Raw genomic sequence first — 17922 nt, forward strand, 5'->3', positions numbered from 1 at the left:
AACGCCATACAACGACTGTCTGGGCCTCGTCAAGATTATAAGCCTGGTAATTTTTAACCTATTTTCACGCGGTAAACCATCAAGGGTGCCATTCTGTGTCCAAGGTAATGCAGCGGGTAGTTAGCAAAAACACATAACTTGTCTGATTTTTTTACAAACTGGAGAGCTTCAACGCGAATTTGATAGCCCATATGACATGAAACTTATAGGGTTCTAATAAATATATGACCAATGATATTCGCGTTTAAGCTCTCCAGTGTCTAAAATTTATGCAATGTATGGGTTTTTCTATACCCGCTGTGTTGTTTTGACACAAAATGGCGTCCATAGGGCCAATAGAGACCCTATCGCGTAACTAGTTTTTTTTTAACAAACTTTGGTTCGACCTAACCGTTTTTGTGTGTGATGTAGTTGGACTGAAGATGTCCCGGTATGTAGAACAAAATGCCCAAAGCTGAAGAGCGTTCTAAACTCTGATGTTCACCCGAGCGCATGTGATCAGGAAGAGCTTTTTGACGGTATGGCGTGTATGTACAAATGTCACGATGGCTTTCGTTTGGTAGGAATGCCGTCACGTAGCTGTACAAGCAGCGGTAACTGGACCGGCACTTCACCGCGCTGCTCCCGAACATGCGAAATGCTGAACTCCACTGCGAATGGCGATGTTGTGCCCTTGTCATGTACTTCAACGAGAGTGGCCGCTGGCACCGTATGTCGGTTGTCATGCGACAGTGGATACGCCGCCGACGGTCCAACTAATTTAACCTGCACTGAAAACGGAGTATGGGACGAGCCGCAACCAAAGTGCTCCGTACAGTGCCCTGTTCTGAAGATACCGAAAAATTCTGATCTGACCTGTACTGGCCAAACTGAGGAGTCCACCTGTGCATTGTATTGCTTGCCTGGCCATAAGCTTCAAGGTTCAGGCTTTGTGATGTGTCAAACAGATGGTACGTGGACGGAGCCGATTGGCAAATGCCTAAAAGTATGCACTACTTTGCAGGCTCCTGACAACGGCGATATCTCACCACTTGAGTGCACAGTTGTCGAGAACCCGATCGGCTCCGTTTGCCAGGTTACTTGCGAATTGTCCTACGGTATTAGTGGCTCAGCTAAAAGAGTTTGCACAACCAATGGGACGTGGTCTGGTGAGAAGGCGACTTGCACGTACGAAAAACAGTTTCAGCTAGTTCTTACGCATAAAGAAGCCTCTGTATGCATCACCAGCGAAGACAAGACACCGAAAAAGGTCTCTAGCGATGAATGTGAAATGTCGCATAGCAACTTGTGGTCAATCCACGAAGGTCATCTTATAAAAAACTCCAAGGACGGTATGTGCTTGGGATTTGATACGTTAACCGACATGGCCAAGACAGTACTATTACAATGCAACGCATCCGACCCTCGCCAGTCGTGGGAATGGCCGGACAGTACCAACGAAAACTATACATTAAAAATACGCGACCGTGATTTATTTCTTTGGTACGGTTATCGGACATCGGACAAACTGTACGGAGTTGACGAACCCTCACCTCTGTCAAATTGGCAGCTGAAAGATTTGGAAAGCGAATCAATATTCAGCTTTTTTGGTGTAGTCCAGGACGGCCACTGTCCCATGCTGGACTATATCGCCAATGGTCTGTGGAGTCCAGCGTCTTGTGGGTCGACCGTGAAGTCAAGTGGATCTTTGTGCTCGTTTTTGTGTGACTCGGGTTACGAAATTGTGTCCGGAACTTCAGTCGTGACGTGTGGCAACGGCTTGTGGGATGGCAACACTTTACCAAAATGCGTTCCCAGCTGTCTGGCGCTTGACGGGCGTCTATTTAACAACGGCACCGTTTCGCCCCCGACTTGCTTTACCAGCGCTTACATGCTACGTGGCTCCACATGTGCCTTTCAGTGTGAAGCAGGGTTTGTACTTGTCGGAGAACAGAATATTGCATGCACCGCCAATGCCAAATGGACTGTGGAACAGCCCCGTTGCCAAAGCATATGCCCGCCGATAATTCTTCCTGCAGATGGCCAAATCATACGCCAACCGACGACATGTCCAAATCCATCTGGAATGAGCAATGAGGGGAGTATTTGCCGAATCGGATGTAACGACGGCTATGCACTGCAAGGGGGGTCTGTTGTGCAGTGCATGCACGATGGAAACTGGAACGAAACTATGCATAAGTGCATGAGGACTTGTCATGAGCCTAAAACTCCATTCCATGGTGCGATTAGTTGTAACACCGCTTCTAGTAGTTATCCAGTCGGAACCAATTGCACTTTTTCTTGCCTTGACAGTCGAAGCTTGTTTCCACACGATGCTGTCAATGTCACTTGCATCGCAAACGGTATTTGGGACACAAAAACGCCAACTTGTCAGCACTTGTGCTCTCCTTTGTTGCCTCCAGTGAATGCCACTGTTAGTCCGAGTGACTGCATGGGACCACGGGATTTGGAAAACGGCAAGGTTTGTCGTTTTACCTGCGCACCCGACTTTACACTTTCCTCTGCTGCGCAAGCTGTATGTCTGTCTTCCGGTGATTGGACAGTTTTAACCGCCACCTGTTTGGCATCACACCACTTCCAAATCAGACTGGCAACGAATACTGCATGCATTGCCGTTAACCACTACACTCACCATAACTCTTACTTTGTGGTCAAGCGTCCGCTGGGCCAGTGCAGTTCTTCAAATGTGACTTCACAGTGGTTCCGTACCACAACAGGACAGCTTGAGCATGTTCACACCGGTTGGTGCCTTACTGTCAACACTGCACAGAACAAAGAGGTTGTGCGTTTGGCTGTGTGTGACAGTAGTAACCCTAACCAACGGTGGGAGTGTGGGATTACAAAAAGTGCCTTTTCCATTTATCTCAAAGACACCGACTTTACGCTACAAGTTAAAACTAATTTGCCGTCTATTTTTATCAGCAAAATATTGCCAAGCAACGAGAGTAACGTTTCCTGGTTGGCTGCCTACAATGACGGTAAGAACGGTTCGGTGTGTGGCACAACTCTAGGTTCAAGTGCTTCGTGCCCGAAAATTGCCCTCACCCAAGGCACCAGTATCTCTCCATTTATTTGCCTAGGTAGCGTTGACAAAGGAACAAACTGTAATGTAACCTGCGACTTCGGGTACGAACTGAACTCGGGCGCCATGTCCAGGTCAATGCAATGTATGGAATACGGCAGATGGAGCTCACTGGATGTTTTCTGCAAACGCCGACGATGTAAAGCCCTGGTTTTGTCCACTGGAGCTTCAGTAAGCCACCCGACGTGTAAGTCAGCGGACATGCTACCCTGGTCGAATGTCACCTGTGAAGTAACATGCGGAGTGGCATACAGAAAGCTAAAGACCGGGGCCACAGGCATGCTGCGTTGCCTTGGTAACGGTGTGTGGAGCGAACCGATACCACAGTGTTTAGGTTTCTGCCCGAGTTTGGTGGTACCCACCGTTGGTAACTATTCTCCTGAAAAACAATGCAATTTTTCAAGCAAGGAAGGCGACGTTTGCGAATTTGCTTGTCCCCCGCATTACAGAATTGTCGGCTCAAACCGTCTTGAATGTTCGTCCGGTGGTTGGAGCCATGTGCCACCAACGTGCCAACCTCTGACTTCAGGACCTAAAGCATGCTCGTCTCCCAGTGCACCGGACTATGGTTACATCGTTCCCGTGCAATGCATTCTGTCAAACGTACCTTTCAACCAGTCGTGTACTGTCTCGTGTGTGGCTGGTTATGAAGCCATGCCTCAAAACGTTCATTCACTTTGCCAAGCCAACGGCTTATGGAGTAACGAGTTGCCAAAATGCAAGCGCACTTGTTCGATCATCGACCAGCCCATAGATGCCACAGTTTTACCAGAACGGTGCATATCAGGCATCAACACTGACGGTGACAAATGCACGATCGTCTGCAAACCGGGTTTTTCCACCACTGAAAATCGAGTAGTGACTTGCACTAAGGCGGGCCAATGGGACTCTACTTTACCAGTGTGTCATCGTACATCTCATTTTCTTATCTCCATGCCTTTAACTTCACTTTGCTTGACCGCTGCAGCAACACCGGAAGGTGTCTTATCATTTTCTGTCTGTTCGTTCGATGAACCACTGCAGAAATGGGAATGGTTGCATAACCGGCAAGTTCGCAATTACGCCTTACAAATGTGTTTAACGCCGGTGGAAGACCGATCATACTCAGCACTGAATCTATCATCTTGTGATGTGGTAACGTCCGAATGGAAATGCTCTTACTCGGCCAGTAGCGTCCGACAAGAGTTTCATTATGAAAACTATGTGTTGGGATCATCAGTGTCAAACCCAGAAGTTGCATTTGTTTTGGATCCAGACCAGGACGAGGAGAGTTGGGTCGCGCATCGCAACACACTTTTCTTCGGCCTTAATCAAACCGCAGCTGGTACGATTTGCTCATTTCGAAGCGCCCGTATCTGTATGGGCTTACCTATGGTCGAAAACGGCGCGGTTGAAACCGGTTGCGAAGGTAGCTCTGACCATATAAGGAAAGGCACAACTTGTCATTACAACTGCGAGACCGGGTATCATCTGGTGGGAGAAGCCAGCAGAGAGTGTCAGGGCAATGGAATTTGGAGCGTTGTTTCGGACGTGTTTTGCTACCGATCTTGCCCTCCAATAATACAAGTACTGTTTGAAGTTGACCCGGTTACACCTTGCACTGAATCACCGTACGAAGGCGTTATGTGCAAGTTTGAGTGTGAAGCCACCTTTGAGCTTTCTGGGCCGACGTCCAGGGTGTGTCAAGTCGACGGAACGTGGTCAGAAGAGGACGTCATTTGTCACAAGAACTGCCCTTCTCGTTTTGCATCGAGTATGGTGATCGCCGAGCCAAAGGATTGTCTGGTTCATGAGCAGACCAGTGGGAGTGTGTGTAGATTTTCGTGCCCAAACGGATACATTCTTGCGGTCAGTTCTGTGCAGACCTGCTTGAACGACGGTACATGGACTTCAGAGTCACCTCAATGCACCCGATCCTGTCCAGCTTTGAAGCCAATCGCTAACGGGCGCCTTTTGCCTACAAACTGCGCTGGTGATCAGAAAGGAACGGGCGATGCGTGCGTTTACTCGTGCGACGGAGCTCGGAGTCTGGATGGTAACAAGATTCGGTCTTGCACTAGCAGCGGCATCTGGACTGGCACCCAGCCGTCATGCCGTACCACCTGCCCGCCCCTTACAGTCCCGCCCAACGGCAAAGTGCACTGTAACAGAGAAGTGCCACTGTCAGGTGACATATGCTCCTACTCATGTTTACCCAACAACGTTCTCCAGGGACCCGACGAAAAACGAACTTGCATGGCGTCGGGCTTGTGGTCGGGTAGCGAACCGAGCTGTTCCCACGAGTTTCAGTTCATGATTTTTCAGAGTACTCCACCTACTTCGACGTCATGTATGTACGCTACCTCGCTGAAGGTTCCCGCTATGAAAGATATCGCTAGCTGCAGCTTTGAATTACCATCCGATCGCTGGTCATGGTATCAAGGCAGTCACATTCGAAATGCTGAGACTCGACTCTGTCTGATGGGTGCTTCGTATGATGCGGAAGCCTATGTTAAGCTACACAAGTGCATAGAGACAAATGTCGACCAGAAATGGGAGTGTTCCTCGCCTGACCGGCCTTGGTTTTTTCGTCTCGAGGCTACAGGACTTTACCCGGTCGGTCTTCCTTTTTCCACGAAAAAAATACTTCTTCATTCTGATGAAGATATTGACTTCTTAATTTCAACAAATGCGGGTATTACGAGACACACAAGCTTCTACGCAAAAACCTCGTTAACCAACAGAACATACGTCTGCTCCGCTCGCAGAGAAAATACATGTCTTCCTGTGGCGCTTGGGACAAACTTGATAAATCATCCTAAAGATTGTGCCCAAAAGCAGTCAGCGGTTGGCACCCAGTGCCACTTTACCTGTAAGCCAGGCTATATGATCAGACTCGACATAACATCCATGCGGTGCCTTAAATCTGGACGCTGGTCAAACGACGTTCCAACTTGCATCCACGCCTGTAACCCTCTAGTGCCTAAACCAAGTGATAAGTTGGAAATTAGGCCACCAACATGCGTAGGAACTTTAACACTACCTGAGAAGTTTGCTTGTTATGGATCGTGCCCTGCTGGTTTTGCACTTGTCGGTCAGGCTGTCCTCACATGCTTGCGTAGTCATGAATGGGACGGTGAACTGCCGGTGTGCAAAGCGATTTGTCCATCATTAAGCTCTCTGGAGCATGGCGAAATCACGCCAAATGAATGCACGGACTATGAATCACCGGTTCTTGAAGGCACTAAATGCACATACACGTGTCTACAAGAGGAGCATGTCCTGAGTGGGAGCATGGTAAGAACGTGTACTCCTCATGGACAATGGGACGGAAACGAGCCAAGTTGTGTAAAGCCTTGTCCTGTACTCCCACCACCCGAGGGCGGCAAAGTACTTCCAACTAGTTGCTCCGAGAAACCATCGCTCGCAGAGACAGTTTGTGCCTTTACGTGTAGCGAGGGTTTGTTTTTTATCGGGTCTTCTTACAGGGTCTGTCAATCAAACGGTTCTTGGACTGGTGTAATATCGGTTTGCCAGACGCCATGTCCAGCAGCTGTATCATCAACCGACAACTACCTTCTCGAACCGGTAACGTGTGCCCATGAACTGGTCACACCTGGTCTGACTTGCAAGTGCATTTGTAAACCTGGTTTCCAGTTACAAGGTTCGGAGCAGATGACATGCTTAGATAATGGTACGTGGTCTAACGAACTTGGCGAGTGCCTTAGAAGGTGTCCAAAGCTGTCGAAACCGGCCAACGGTCAAGTCCTACCGCCATCCTGTATCGGAGGGGATCTATTCGAAGGCCAGGAATGCACACTGACTTGTCAAACACAGCACATCTTAACTGGGTCAGAGATGCGCGTGTGCACTGAAAACGGGACTTGGACTGGAAGTGATACCCAGTGCCTCAAGGCGTGCAACCCAATTGAGGAGGTCACCAACGTCGAATTTGACCCTTCTTCGTGTTCGAGTAAGTTACAAGTCGTGGATACGGAGTGTCTTATGTTTTGTGTAGAAGGCACAGATCCCAGAGTGGCGTATGGAGAGAGAACTTTAAAATGTTTAAAAACAGGCGAGTGGGACCGAAATCCATTGCCGACCTGCTATCAAAAATGTCCTGAAATTAAACTACAACATGGTACACTGACTTGCAGAAGCCCTGCCAGTGTTTCGACCACCAGACTGGTTGAGAGTACAGAATGTATTGTTTTGTGCGACGAGGACTATGTGCCAGACTCTTACACAACGTCAGTATGTTTGCTCAGTGAATCAGATGGCGGCGAATGGTCACCACCGACTGCACAATGCGTTTACGAACCTGACCCAATGATCCTTATCAACCGCATTGAGTTTGCCACATTTTGCCTTGGCGAAACTAACTACAAGATCACCTTGGTGCCATGGGCACAGTGCACAGATGCGGATGAGAACACTGAGTGGATTTGGCAAGATTTGTATCTTATTAGAAACGCTTATAGCGGACGTTGCATTGCAGTCCCTGAAGCCGAGCCCACCGCTTTTCTGGTTACATCTGTTTGCAATGACACCGATCCGTTGCAGCAGTGGGATTGCGACGAAGAACAGCCGTTCTGTTTGCGCATGCTGATGTACGACTTCTACCTCGACACATCCCGAAAAAAGTTCAAAGGCATCGTTTTGCAAAGCATCATCACCCACCAGAGTTTGGTGTATACCTACAACCCAGAAACTGAATTTGGGACCGTGTGTTCGCGGCGCAAACGAGGCCAATGCCCTGCTCTTCGTTTGCCGGCGGGGACCAATACTCTTCAGGAAGGTTGTGGAGCCAATCTGTCGGATGTTCATTCATCTTGTCTGGTGCGATGCTTACGCAGTCACGATGATATAATCAATGTGACCTGCAGGGCTAATGGCACTTGGGAGCCTGACCTTGAAATAGCGTGCGCGCCAGCCTGTCTTTCACCACCGGACTTGCAAGGCCTAGCAAGCTACGAGGAGAGTGAATGCCAAAACAGAAAGGTACCTTTACAAACAGTGTGCTCAGTAATGTGCCCGAGCGACTACACTTTAATCGGAAGTGATAAGTTTACTACATGCATGGATGACATGCGCTGGGAGCCAATAAATGATTACGACTGCATTGCCACCTGCCCGCTGATAAAACTCCCGAAAAATGGCATTTTAAACTATCCAAGCTGTACAATCGGTGTATGCACTGTGAAATGCGACCCTGACTATCGCTTGATCGGTTCAAAAAGCAGGGAATGTCTTCCCTCTGGAGAATGGTCTGGAGATCCATTTTACTGCGTGCCAGAATATCAATTTCGAATCGTGAGTGTTAATAGGTATCAGAAACAAGCGGCGTGTCTTACTATCACCGAAGAAGGCGCGGTAATCAAGTCAAGATGTATCAGCAACTATCATCCACAGCTATGGCGCTGGGTATCTCGATATACGTTGCAAAACGTGGATAACAACCTGTGCCTTTCGATCAATGAGTCTGCTCTGCCCCCACACGATCCCAGTAAAACGTTTTTGCGGCCTTATCGGGACGTTAACTCTTATGATAACCCGGATAGTTCACGAAACCGGCGAAGTATCAACGGTTCTGCGAATAGCACATTAGCAACTCCTTATTGGGGATACGGCGCCTACAACACTTCATTGGCAAACGGTTCTTTATTTCTCAAAGGCGGTGAAAATGGACCGCTGTTGGTCGCTGAGTGCAACGTTACCGATATTAAACAGCGGTGGAATTGTGCATCAGAGCCACTCTCGCCATCCCAACCCTTTCTAAAGCTTATCGACGTCGGATTGTTTCTGGACGCAGGGCCCGTGTACTCCTCTGGTTTGGATGTCAAAGACACAGCATTGAAATCCTCTGAGTGGTACGGCGGACATTACACCGGGAATCGAGGCGTCTGTGGCTTCCGTAGCACCGGGGTATGTCGCCCTCTAGCGAATCCCTACGGCGGTAGCGTGAGTCCTAATCTGTGCAAAAGCGAGCTCGTCATCGAAGGAACCAGATGCAAGTTCCAATGCGAAAAGGACTTCGCGATTCGAGGAGAGCAATTCATATTTTGTGAGCACCGCGGCAAGTGGTCGGCCAATGCACCAATGTGCGTGGGATCTGGAGGTTGCCCACGTTTAAAACCTATCGGGCGCTACTGGTTTCAGCCTGTAGCCTGCAAACAACAGGAAATGCCAGTAGGAGTTGTTTGCCACGTCAAATGTCCCGATAACACTATTACAATTGGCTCTAACCGTTTGTCTTGCCTCGATGGCGGAACGTGGTCTGAACGTCTGCCTGTGTGCGCCACCTCGTGTACAGGAATTCAACCACCGTCTAATGGTGTAATATCTCCTGATACGTGCCAACACGACTGGCGAACGGTCGGTACGAAATGCACAAGCATATGCAAGCCAAGCTACTCAGTGGTGGGTGATGAAGAAAGAACATGCCTGGATGATGGACAGTGGTCTGGAAAACGGGCAGATTGTCTACAACTGTGTCCACCTTTGGGGGAGCTGTCAAACGGCAACATTCAGCCGAAGAGCTGTGAGTCAAATGTCAGCTTTCCTGACCAACAGTGTCGCTTTTCTTGTTCTCGTGGCTTCTTTCTTGAAGGCACAAAAGTTGTCACGTGCAGCAATGGGAAATGGACAAAGCACGAGTCTCGCTGTGTTGGGGATCGGTGCTCAAGGATCCACCACGATGTGCTTTCAACTGCTGAAATACGTTACGAAGAAGAAAATAACGGTGTTATCGTTGCAGGAAGCACTGTAACTATTACTTGTATGTATGGCTACAAACTTGTCGGTCCAAAACAGAGAGTGTGTCAAGGTGATCGTACCTGGACATTCGGAAACAAAACTTGTGAAGAGATCAGATGTACACCGCTGCTTCGTTTATATCACAGAAAACTCTCGTCTGCCATGTGTCACAGTTCAGAGGGCGTCCCACCGAGGACTATATGTCAGTTTTCGTGTGACGACAGTTTTTTGTTGATTGGGCCGAACTCGATCGAGTGTCAACTCGGAGGAACCTGGTCTCACACCACACTTTCCCAGTGTCACGACTCGCTTGTTGCGGTCGGTTCTACCACGTTCTCAGTGTTATATCAGCGCGAAATGATTGAAAAGACTGGAAAGCCCGATTATCGATGTTTAAAATCGACGAAAAAGGCAGAAGTCGAACTTGTTCCGTGCAAATACGACGACCCTCTTCAAAAGTGGCACTGGTTGGGGAAAGACCGATTAAAGAATGTCGCAAACCAGTTGTGCCTCGGTCACGTTCCAAGAACTAAAACTTTAAAGAAACCCCCTTTGAACAGAAACACCTGCAACCTGAACGATACCTTGCAAATAGTCGATTGCGGCAACATTCGTGTAGAATTACTTCGTAACAAGCTTCAAGTGGGAGAACTTTATTATGACTCCATCGACTCTGGGGAAGTACACCCTTCATACGAGTACGGGAATTGGTATGGTACGAACGAAAGACTGTTACTCCCGTTCAAAACCGCAGCTGAGTTTGCGATTGACACCGTTAAACGAATATGCAGCTTTAAGTGCGGCGGGACATTCAGGGGAAGGGAGGGCAACTTCGCAACCCCTGGGTTTCCAAAACCGTATCCGAAGAACTTTATTTGTACGTGGGTTTTAGAAAGCCCGAAAAGACATATGCACGTTCATTTCTCTTCTGTAAGATTAAAAAATCCTCCTAAAGGCACAGGCAAATTTAGAGATGCCTCGACTGGTAAAAGTGCGAACGCGTTTGATCGTATTACTGTTTACGAAGACGGGGTTGAAAATGGTAACATTCTGGCGCAATTAAACGGCGATTCGGACCAGTTTGCCGTATCAACCGCCCATGGAAAGATTGTAGTGGAATTTTATTCTGACAACCGAGAGAACCCTGCGGCTACTGGAACTTCCGTGCACTGGTTCACCACTCCGTGGCCAAACCCACCGCAAACCTGTGCTACAAACCCTCCAGGAGTATTTGTCAACAGAAATCTGCGTGTCTTTGGGTCACGCTGGCACACAATGGTGATGTATAAGCAGTACTTTGCCTGCAACGCTTTCTTGATCAGCGATCGAGCGGTGGTCGTCTCCGCAGTCTGTATTGACCACTATGCGTCCTTTGACGAAATCTTCCAAGTGAAGAATTTTCGCATCGTAGTCGACTTCAAGAATCAAGAGGACTTGATGAGGAAAAAAGAAAAGGGAGACTTTCCAATCGTTTCGGACATCTTTTTACATCCCAACTTTTCACGGCTTGAACTCACAGGAAATGTTGCAGTGGTTTTGGCCGAAAACAAAATCAAGTTTAGCTTGATGGTGCAGCCAGTATGCTTGCCTGCAGTGGATAGCGGTATCGTATCACCACATCTGTGGAATTGTTGGGCGTCGCAGTGGGTTGAAGATATGCTTTTCTCTGTCGAAGTGTCTAAAGCATGGCAATGGTCACGCGTACAGTACGTTGACATCCTTGACCAAAGAACGTGCGCGAAACTTCTGCAGAAGTCTGATCAGGAATACATCGATGGATTTATATGTGCACGAATAAAAAGCAGGCCTCACGTGGTGCGTGAACAGAGAAAACCGTTCTCTTTGAAGCCCTCTACGGAGGGTGTGCTTTTGCAGTGCGCATGGAATAAAAACTGGTACGCTGTTGGCATTCTCACCATAGCAATACGTGGAGACGACGACCTTTACGTGTTTACCAACTTACAACAAGCCGCTGGGTGGATTGAGGAGCAAACGAACTATGTACCCTATTTGCTGCCGGAAACAGTCTGAACCTACGGCCAGTGTTACTCTGTGATCATTCGAATTGGGAATCACTTTGTATTACAGCCAACGATGTACAAAATAAAAATGGCGACATTTTCTAATAACGCGAATTCTGTCGCGACTTACGAAGCTGTTTCAATTTAGGGTCGTTTGAGTGACCGACGGCATTTAGTGCTTCATTGAGGCAAAATCGTTATTATGACGTACAATTAGGAGGCGTGACATCGAACGAAAGAGGGTGTGTCAGGGTAAATATAAAGATTAAAGAGTAGGCCTATGTCAGAACTGAAAATTAACAGGTAGTCAATCAGTTCCATACTACCACAATGTACAAAAACACATGTTTATCGGGTTTGCCTAACTTAAATTCAATAGAAAAATAAAGTTGATATGTCGCTTATGTCAGTGGTCTTCAACCTTCTTTATAGGCGACCCCAATTTAAGGGAAAATGAAATCAGAATTTACATGCGACCCAATTTTTTCCAACACCGAGAAAAATGTTTTAAGTAATGCTGAACCGAAAGAACAATTACACGAACTGTACATAATTACAAACAAATATGGCGATACAAAAGTATTACGAAAAAAGTTTTTAAGGCGTTTCATTTAAGACATAAACCCAATTTTCGGAACACAAGCTTGTCAAATTGTTCAACATTTAATTTGCACTGTTAGTGAGATGGTTGCGCCTGTATACTGTCGACAAGTTTTTGAAGCCGCGGCTTGACTTTGCACAAGCTTAACCGCATGTCATGCTCCATGCACCTCTAATCGATTACGATGTTTCGTTTTTAATACACTCATTGCACTAAATCCTGCTTCACACAGCCACGTGGTTGAAAACAGGATTAGAAAAATTTGGCATAGTTGGGTACATTGCATAAATAACTGTTCACTCGTTCTGGTGTCACCTTATAAACTTATAGTGTTGAGTCATAATACACGTTGTCCAAACCCATTGTTACGCGATAAAGGCATTTTCTGTTTTTCCACTACCACGATTTAATTGCAACACGAGGTAGCAAGCTGTACTACAAAACAAGAGCAAAAGGTGCGATCTAAAAGAACATAATATTAGTTTTATTTTCTGTAATCAATTTTAAAATGCAGTAAATTAAAGCGACCTCAGAAAAAGTCTAGGCCCACTTGGGGTCGCGACCCATAGGTTGACGACCACTGGCTTACGTTATGTTAATTTGTGTTCACACAATGTTTTGCATGTTTTGGCTTCTTATACCACAGCTCATTTGGGTTGTGAATTGCAACAAAATCATTTGGTGACCCTACATCTAACACATTGTATGACATTAGTCTATAGTGGGTTCCAAACGTTTTCATCGGAGTCTTAAATACTGAGTCAAAATCAGTGGTTCTCAAACTCGGTTTTTGGGGCCGCATGCGGCTCCCAACTACTTATTTTGCGGCTCGCACCAGACCTCAGAAAACCACTAAACATTGCTATTTTAGCTTTCAAAGTCATAATCTTTAGTGATTTTCTCAAGATTTCGTTTTTTTGCGGCTCCCTAGACTCTTAAGAAAATACCATTTGGCACCGACAATAAACAAGTTTGAGAACCACTGGTCAAAATCGAAGAGGCTATAACCTTTCCGTTTTTTTGAATTTTTGGAGGTCAAAAATTTGGTTTTGAATGGGTTTTCGCCGGAATAATCCAGTTTCAAACTGGGTTTAGTCGGTTTCTGTCTCCCACCGAACCTCCAAACCAGAATCGAATATCGACAGTTTTGAACCGATTTTTGAGAAAACCCTAAGGCTTTTCCGTTTGTGCGATTTTTGGTGGTCCAAAAATTGAAGAAGCTTCAGTTTTGAGTGGGTTTTCGCCGGAATATTAAAAACAAACTGGAATATTCCGGTGGTTTATTTCTTCAATTATTTGACCTCGAAAAATAGGTTAAACTAAATTTAAGTCTCCAACTTTCTAATTTGAAACAATGAATCAACGGACTTGCAAAAAAAGACAGCTTTTGCTCCCTGATTGTTTTTTTCCTGCCACATCGGCAATTCATACGCATGAATAGCCACAACCAATCAGTGGTCTTCGCGTTTTTACGGTGCCAAAGTCATTTGGTTTGTGCTTTCGTGGCGTGCGGAGTTGGAAAGGTCTTCAACAGGGGTTCCCAACCTTTTTTCGATCTCGTACCACTTGGACGCTTTGTACTGCCACGCGTACCACTTCTTGCAGAACATCTTATTTAATCGAATCATATTTTATTAAGAATAATAATATTGGCCTATTAAAATAACACTAAAGCACGACAACTAAATTTAATGATATTTTTGTTTCTGTTTACTGTCCACCAATTGAGCGAGCAATCATTTTCCGTAAGTAACGACCACTGTCCCACAGGGTTGTACGGCTTTTCAAAGCAACTGTGCTTCTTGTTGACAATTTACATGACCTGCAGTTTGTAGATCGTAATGATACGAAACAACAGAAATAGTTACGTAACAATAAGAAGGGGCTTAGGAAAATTTTTTTGTAAAAAAAAACCCAGATAAACAAAATATAAAGTTGTAAATCCAAATTTTTGTGAAAAAAACAAACAAAAGCTACTCGCGTACCACCTAAAAAACCTTCGCGTACCACAGGTTGGGAACCCCTGGTCTACAAGGTAAATCCCAGTTCTATTTTTGTTAACTTTACCAAAGTAGGAAGTATTGTGACAATATTGTTAAGCATGCGTGTATTTAATTCGACATGTAGGACTTACACTTTTATCTGCATGTAAATTCATTGTAAGTTAAATATTTGCGTTGCTTAATTAAAATGCCTATCATTCATATGTTTTGTCTAATATTCGGTTAATTAAAAACAAAGTCTTTATCTGTAAACTACAGCTTTGTTATGTTTAAGTAAAGCTTACTCAACTAGCATTTAAAACCGCCTGAAAAAGCGGTTGACTATACTGGGCAGTTGCAACGCGCTGTAGGCATTGTGACGTCACGAACCCGGGTGCGCTTTTTGAATTCGGTGCCGTTTTGTCAAATCTGCAAGGCGCGTTTAGCTTACGGGGTTGGAATTCCATTGTTTTCTAGATTTGTTGCTACATTTTACACTGTACTTAACGGATTACTTTTATTGCAGAAACGAAAGACCTTCTATACCAGTGGTTCCCAAACTTTTTCATATTTTTTTCAAAACGGTCCCTTTGCCATTATTTCGATGGCTCGCGGTCCTTAAGCCTAAATGTGTATTTCATAAAAACGAAAGTTGATTGCAGGATTTTAGCTAGTAATGCAAAATTGCGCATAACAATCATCCAAAGACAGCATGTGACATCACAAACAGGACAAAAAACATTACGATTGTGCGCGAACAATTGCATTTTTGATAGTTGTCATTCAATAAAGGCCATTGTTCAGCAATGGAGACAGTCGATTCTCAATTCTACTTTGATTTAAACTTATTTAGTGGCACAAACTGACGCCAAATAAGATAATAGAATTACTTCAACTGCTTCGCGGCCCCCTAAAATTGCCTCACGGACCCCTAAAGGACCGCGGACCCCAGTTTGGGAACCGCTGTTCTATACTATGATCTCGTCAGTCTACGTTCATCATCAATGTTCTTCAACTTCAAATATTGATTTGTATGTAAACATAGGAGTCTGTCGTGGGTCAATCTGGATTGCGAAACTGTTAGGCCTAACTTCGATTAACTGGCGCTAGGGTTGAGCGACTTATTCTTTGTCCGAAGAGGACCCGTAAAGGAAGTCTTCCTCGGTCAAAGAAAGGTCCAAGTCGGTAGGAGTGCTACTATCGTCAGCAAGTTGGCGCTAGGGCAAGGACTAGAGAAGCACTCTTTAACTAGGGTTAGGTTAGATAACATAGGTGGGGAACGTTTGGGATTCTCGCGCCACGTAGGGCCTTAGTTTAGATTGATTTCTAGCTAGGTGTGGCGCGTTGGTAAATGGCTTTAGCTAAAATAAGGTGCGCATAGAAACACGGCCTGGGTACGGCCTCCACCGCATTGCATTGGCCGCGGTGTAGGCGGGACCAGAGTAGGGACACAGCTACTCCCAATGATAGCTCAGGCTCGTGAGCTGGAGGGGGCCGGCATAGCATTTTGCCCGAAAAGTCCCGTGAGCCACCCTGTAGGGCGCAAACTGTTGCTAACTTTCCCAGCCTTGCCTTTGCGTAAAATGTTTGGATTGGACTAAAGTGTATATAAACGGGTGCAATTGATGTGGCCTTCATATCACTAATGATGGCATGAGCATTTGCCGAAACGTTTGAACAATAAAGCATGTCGCTTTTTACGTCTATTTGGACCGTTATTTTTATCATTAAAATTAACCTCCTGTTTTCTTTTACAGATTTAAACTTGCTCTGTTTTGTTTTTCAGGCTTTTATATTTTTTACAGGATTAACAAATTATTTTGTTTCTCAGGTTTCGGAAACTTTTTAATAATAATTAGATTTCTTAACAAGTACTGTTTTGGTTTTCAGGATATACGATTTTTTGAAACTTGATGAAAACTAAAAAAACTTTTTATTGGGGTAGGAACGCTTAACAGTAAATTGTTTTGTTTTTCAGGTTTCAGGGAGTGTTTTTTTCTTTTTCAGAGATATTAGAAAACTATTTGTTATCAGGATTTGTTTATCAGGATTATGTCATAGGCCAAGACGCTGCAGCCGAGAATGACGTCAGAGGTCGAACAAGCAACAGACGACAACGACGACCGTCTTCGTACAAATGCAAAAGGTAACCAAAATGTACTATTTTATATATTTAGGTTATCAAGATAGGACCACCTCACTTTTTTTCTTGCATGGTTCTTCATTGTTAAATTTTAACTTTATTTATCTGTTTTTGTATTCATCGTTTAAAACAAAATTTGTTATTTTTCATAAGCCTCCCGCGCCATACTCGTGACCGACGAACAGCAACCTTCAACACGGGACTTTCCCATGACGTCATCACCGTCGTTCTTGCAACATCGAAAGAGAATGGATATCTTTCTGTCATCTCAACTTCCCAACGTCACAGTGACGTAAATCATATGACTTCACCGACAATCCGGTTGAGCATTTCACGTTTTTATCATTTACGTCACTGTGACGGCATAAATATGACGTCATTGTACGGTTCCATTCGGCGGTCATAGGTTTTTTTGCTATCACAGTGACGTAGACGCTTGACGTCACGTTAACAGTTGCAGCCGATGGCAGAACTTTGGTTGCTAAACTGAACATTTTTGGACCGAACAGTACGAGATGCTATCGCATGCTAACACAAAAACTCACAAATATTAACACAGCGGCTTGATAAATTCGACGTGTATGGTTTTAACAAAGCCCAACCTATGCGACTAGTGGCGGGGTTTTTAAGATGTGTTTTATCTGTGCCAGATACATGTTTAAATGTTGGTTTCGAAAATGACTATTTTTAAAGATACAAAGCACACAGTAACAAACTTTCCCCTTTATGCAATGTTCTACAAGCGAAAGTCTATCTAACCTTCTACAACCAAATTTGTGATTATAATTTAGTCGTATCATAAATACACATAGATTTTTTAAACGACGCAATTTTATTTTACTTTCACATGCCCCAACGTATAATAACTAATTTATCGTGCTTTGGTTTAAGTGTTTGTTTTGTGCATGGCCAACCCTCGCCTGATTATTCTCCTCTTTTCCACATATTTCTGTTGTGGTTTGCATGCTTGGCTGTGAAGTTCTTACGGGCAGAAAAATTAATTATGGGTCCCCTTCCCTATTGCCTTTCCGTTTTTTCGATTTTCGGGAGTCAAAAAAATGGAGAAAAATCTGGTTTTCGGTAGGTTTTCACCGGAATATTCCAGTTTCAAACTGGTTTTGACCGGTTTCTGCCTCCTACCGAACCTCCAAACCGGTTTAAACCGGAATCGGAGAGACAAAATTTTGACCCGATTTTTGAAAAATCCCTAAGGCTATAGCCTTTCCGTTTTTTCGATTTTCGGGGGTCAAAAAATTGAAGAAAAATCTGGTTTTCGGTAGGTTTTCACCGGGATATTCCAGTTTCAAACTGGTTTTGACCGGTTTCTGCCTCCTACCGAACCTCCAAACCGGTTTAAA

At 45.2% G+C, this 17922-nt stretch overlaps 1 protein-coding gene and 1 long non-coding RNA gene across 2 annotated transcripts; both read left to right on the forward strand.

Moving 5' to 3' along the window:
* Positions 1-445: 445 nt before the first annotated feature.
* Positions 446-11928, forward strand: LOC145228462 (uncharacterized). Its single transcript, XM_080093516.1, has one exon. The coding sequence runs from the start codon at positions 521-523 to the stop codon at positions 11846-11848; it is 11328 nt and encodes a 3775-aa protein (XP_079949642.1). The 5' UTR covers positions 446-520; the 3' UTR covers positions 11849-11928.
* Positions 11929-16409: 4481 nt separating this feature from the next.
* LOC145230436 (uncharacterized) lies at positions 16410-17566 on the forward strand. The gene is made up of 2 exons (XR_013860649.1): positions 16410-16567; positions 16718-17566. It is a non-coding gene; the product is annotated as an uncharacterized LOC145230436 (long non-coding RNA).
* Positions 17567-17922: the final 356 nt, after the last annotated feature.

This window comes from Phallusia mammillata, chromosome 5, assembly GCF_965637545.1.
Source record: "Phallusia mammillata chromosome 5, kaPhaMamm4.hap1.1, whole genome shotgun sequence".
Classification (NCBI taxonomy): Eukaryota; Metazoa; Chordata; class Ascidiacea; order Phlebobranchia; family Ascidiidae; genus Phallusia; species Phallusia mammillata.

What these genes read in the sequence shown, in the direction of transcription:
- LOC145228462 (XM_080093516.1), top strand. Translation starts at nt 521, where the DNA reads ATGGCGTGTATGTACAAATGTCACGATGGCTTTCGTTTGGTAGGAATG.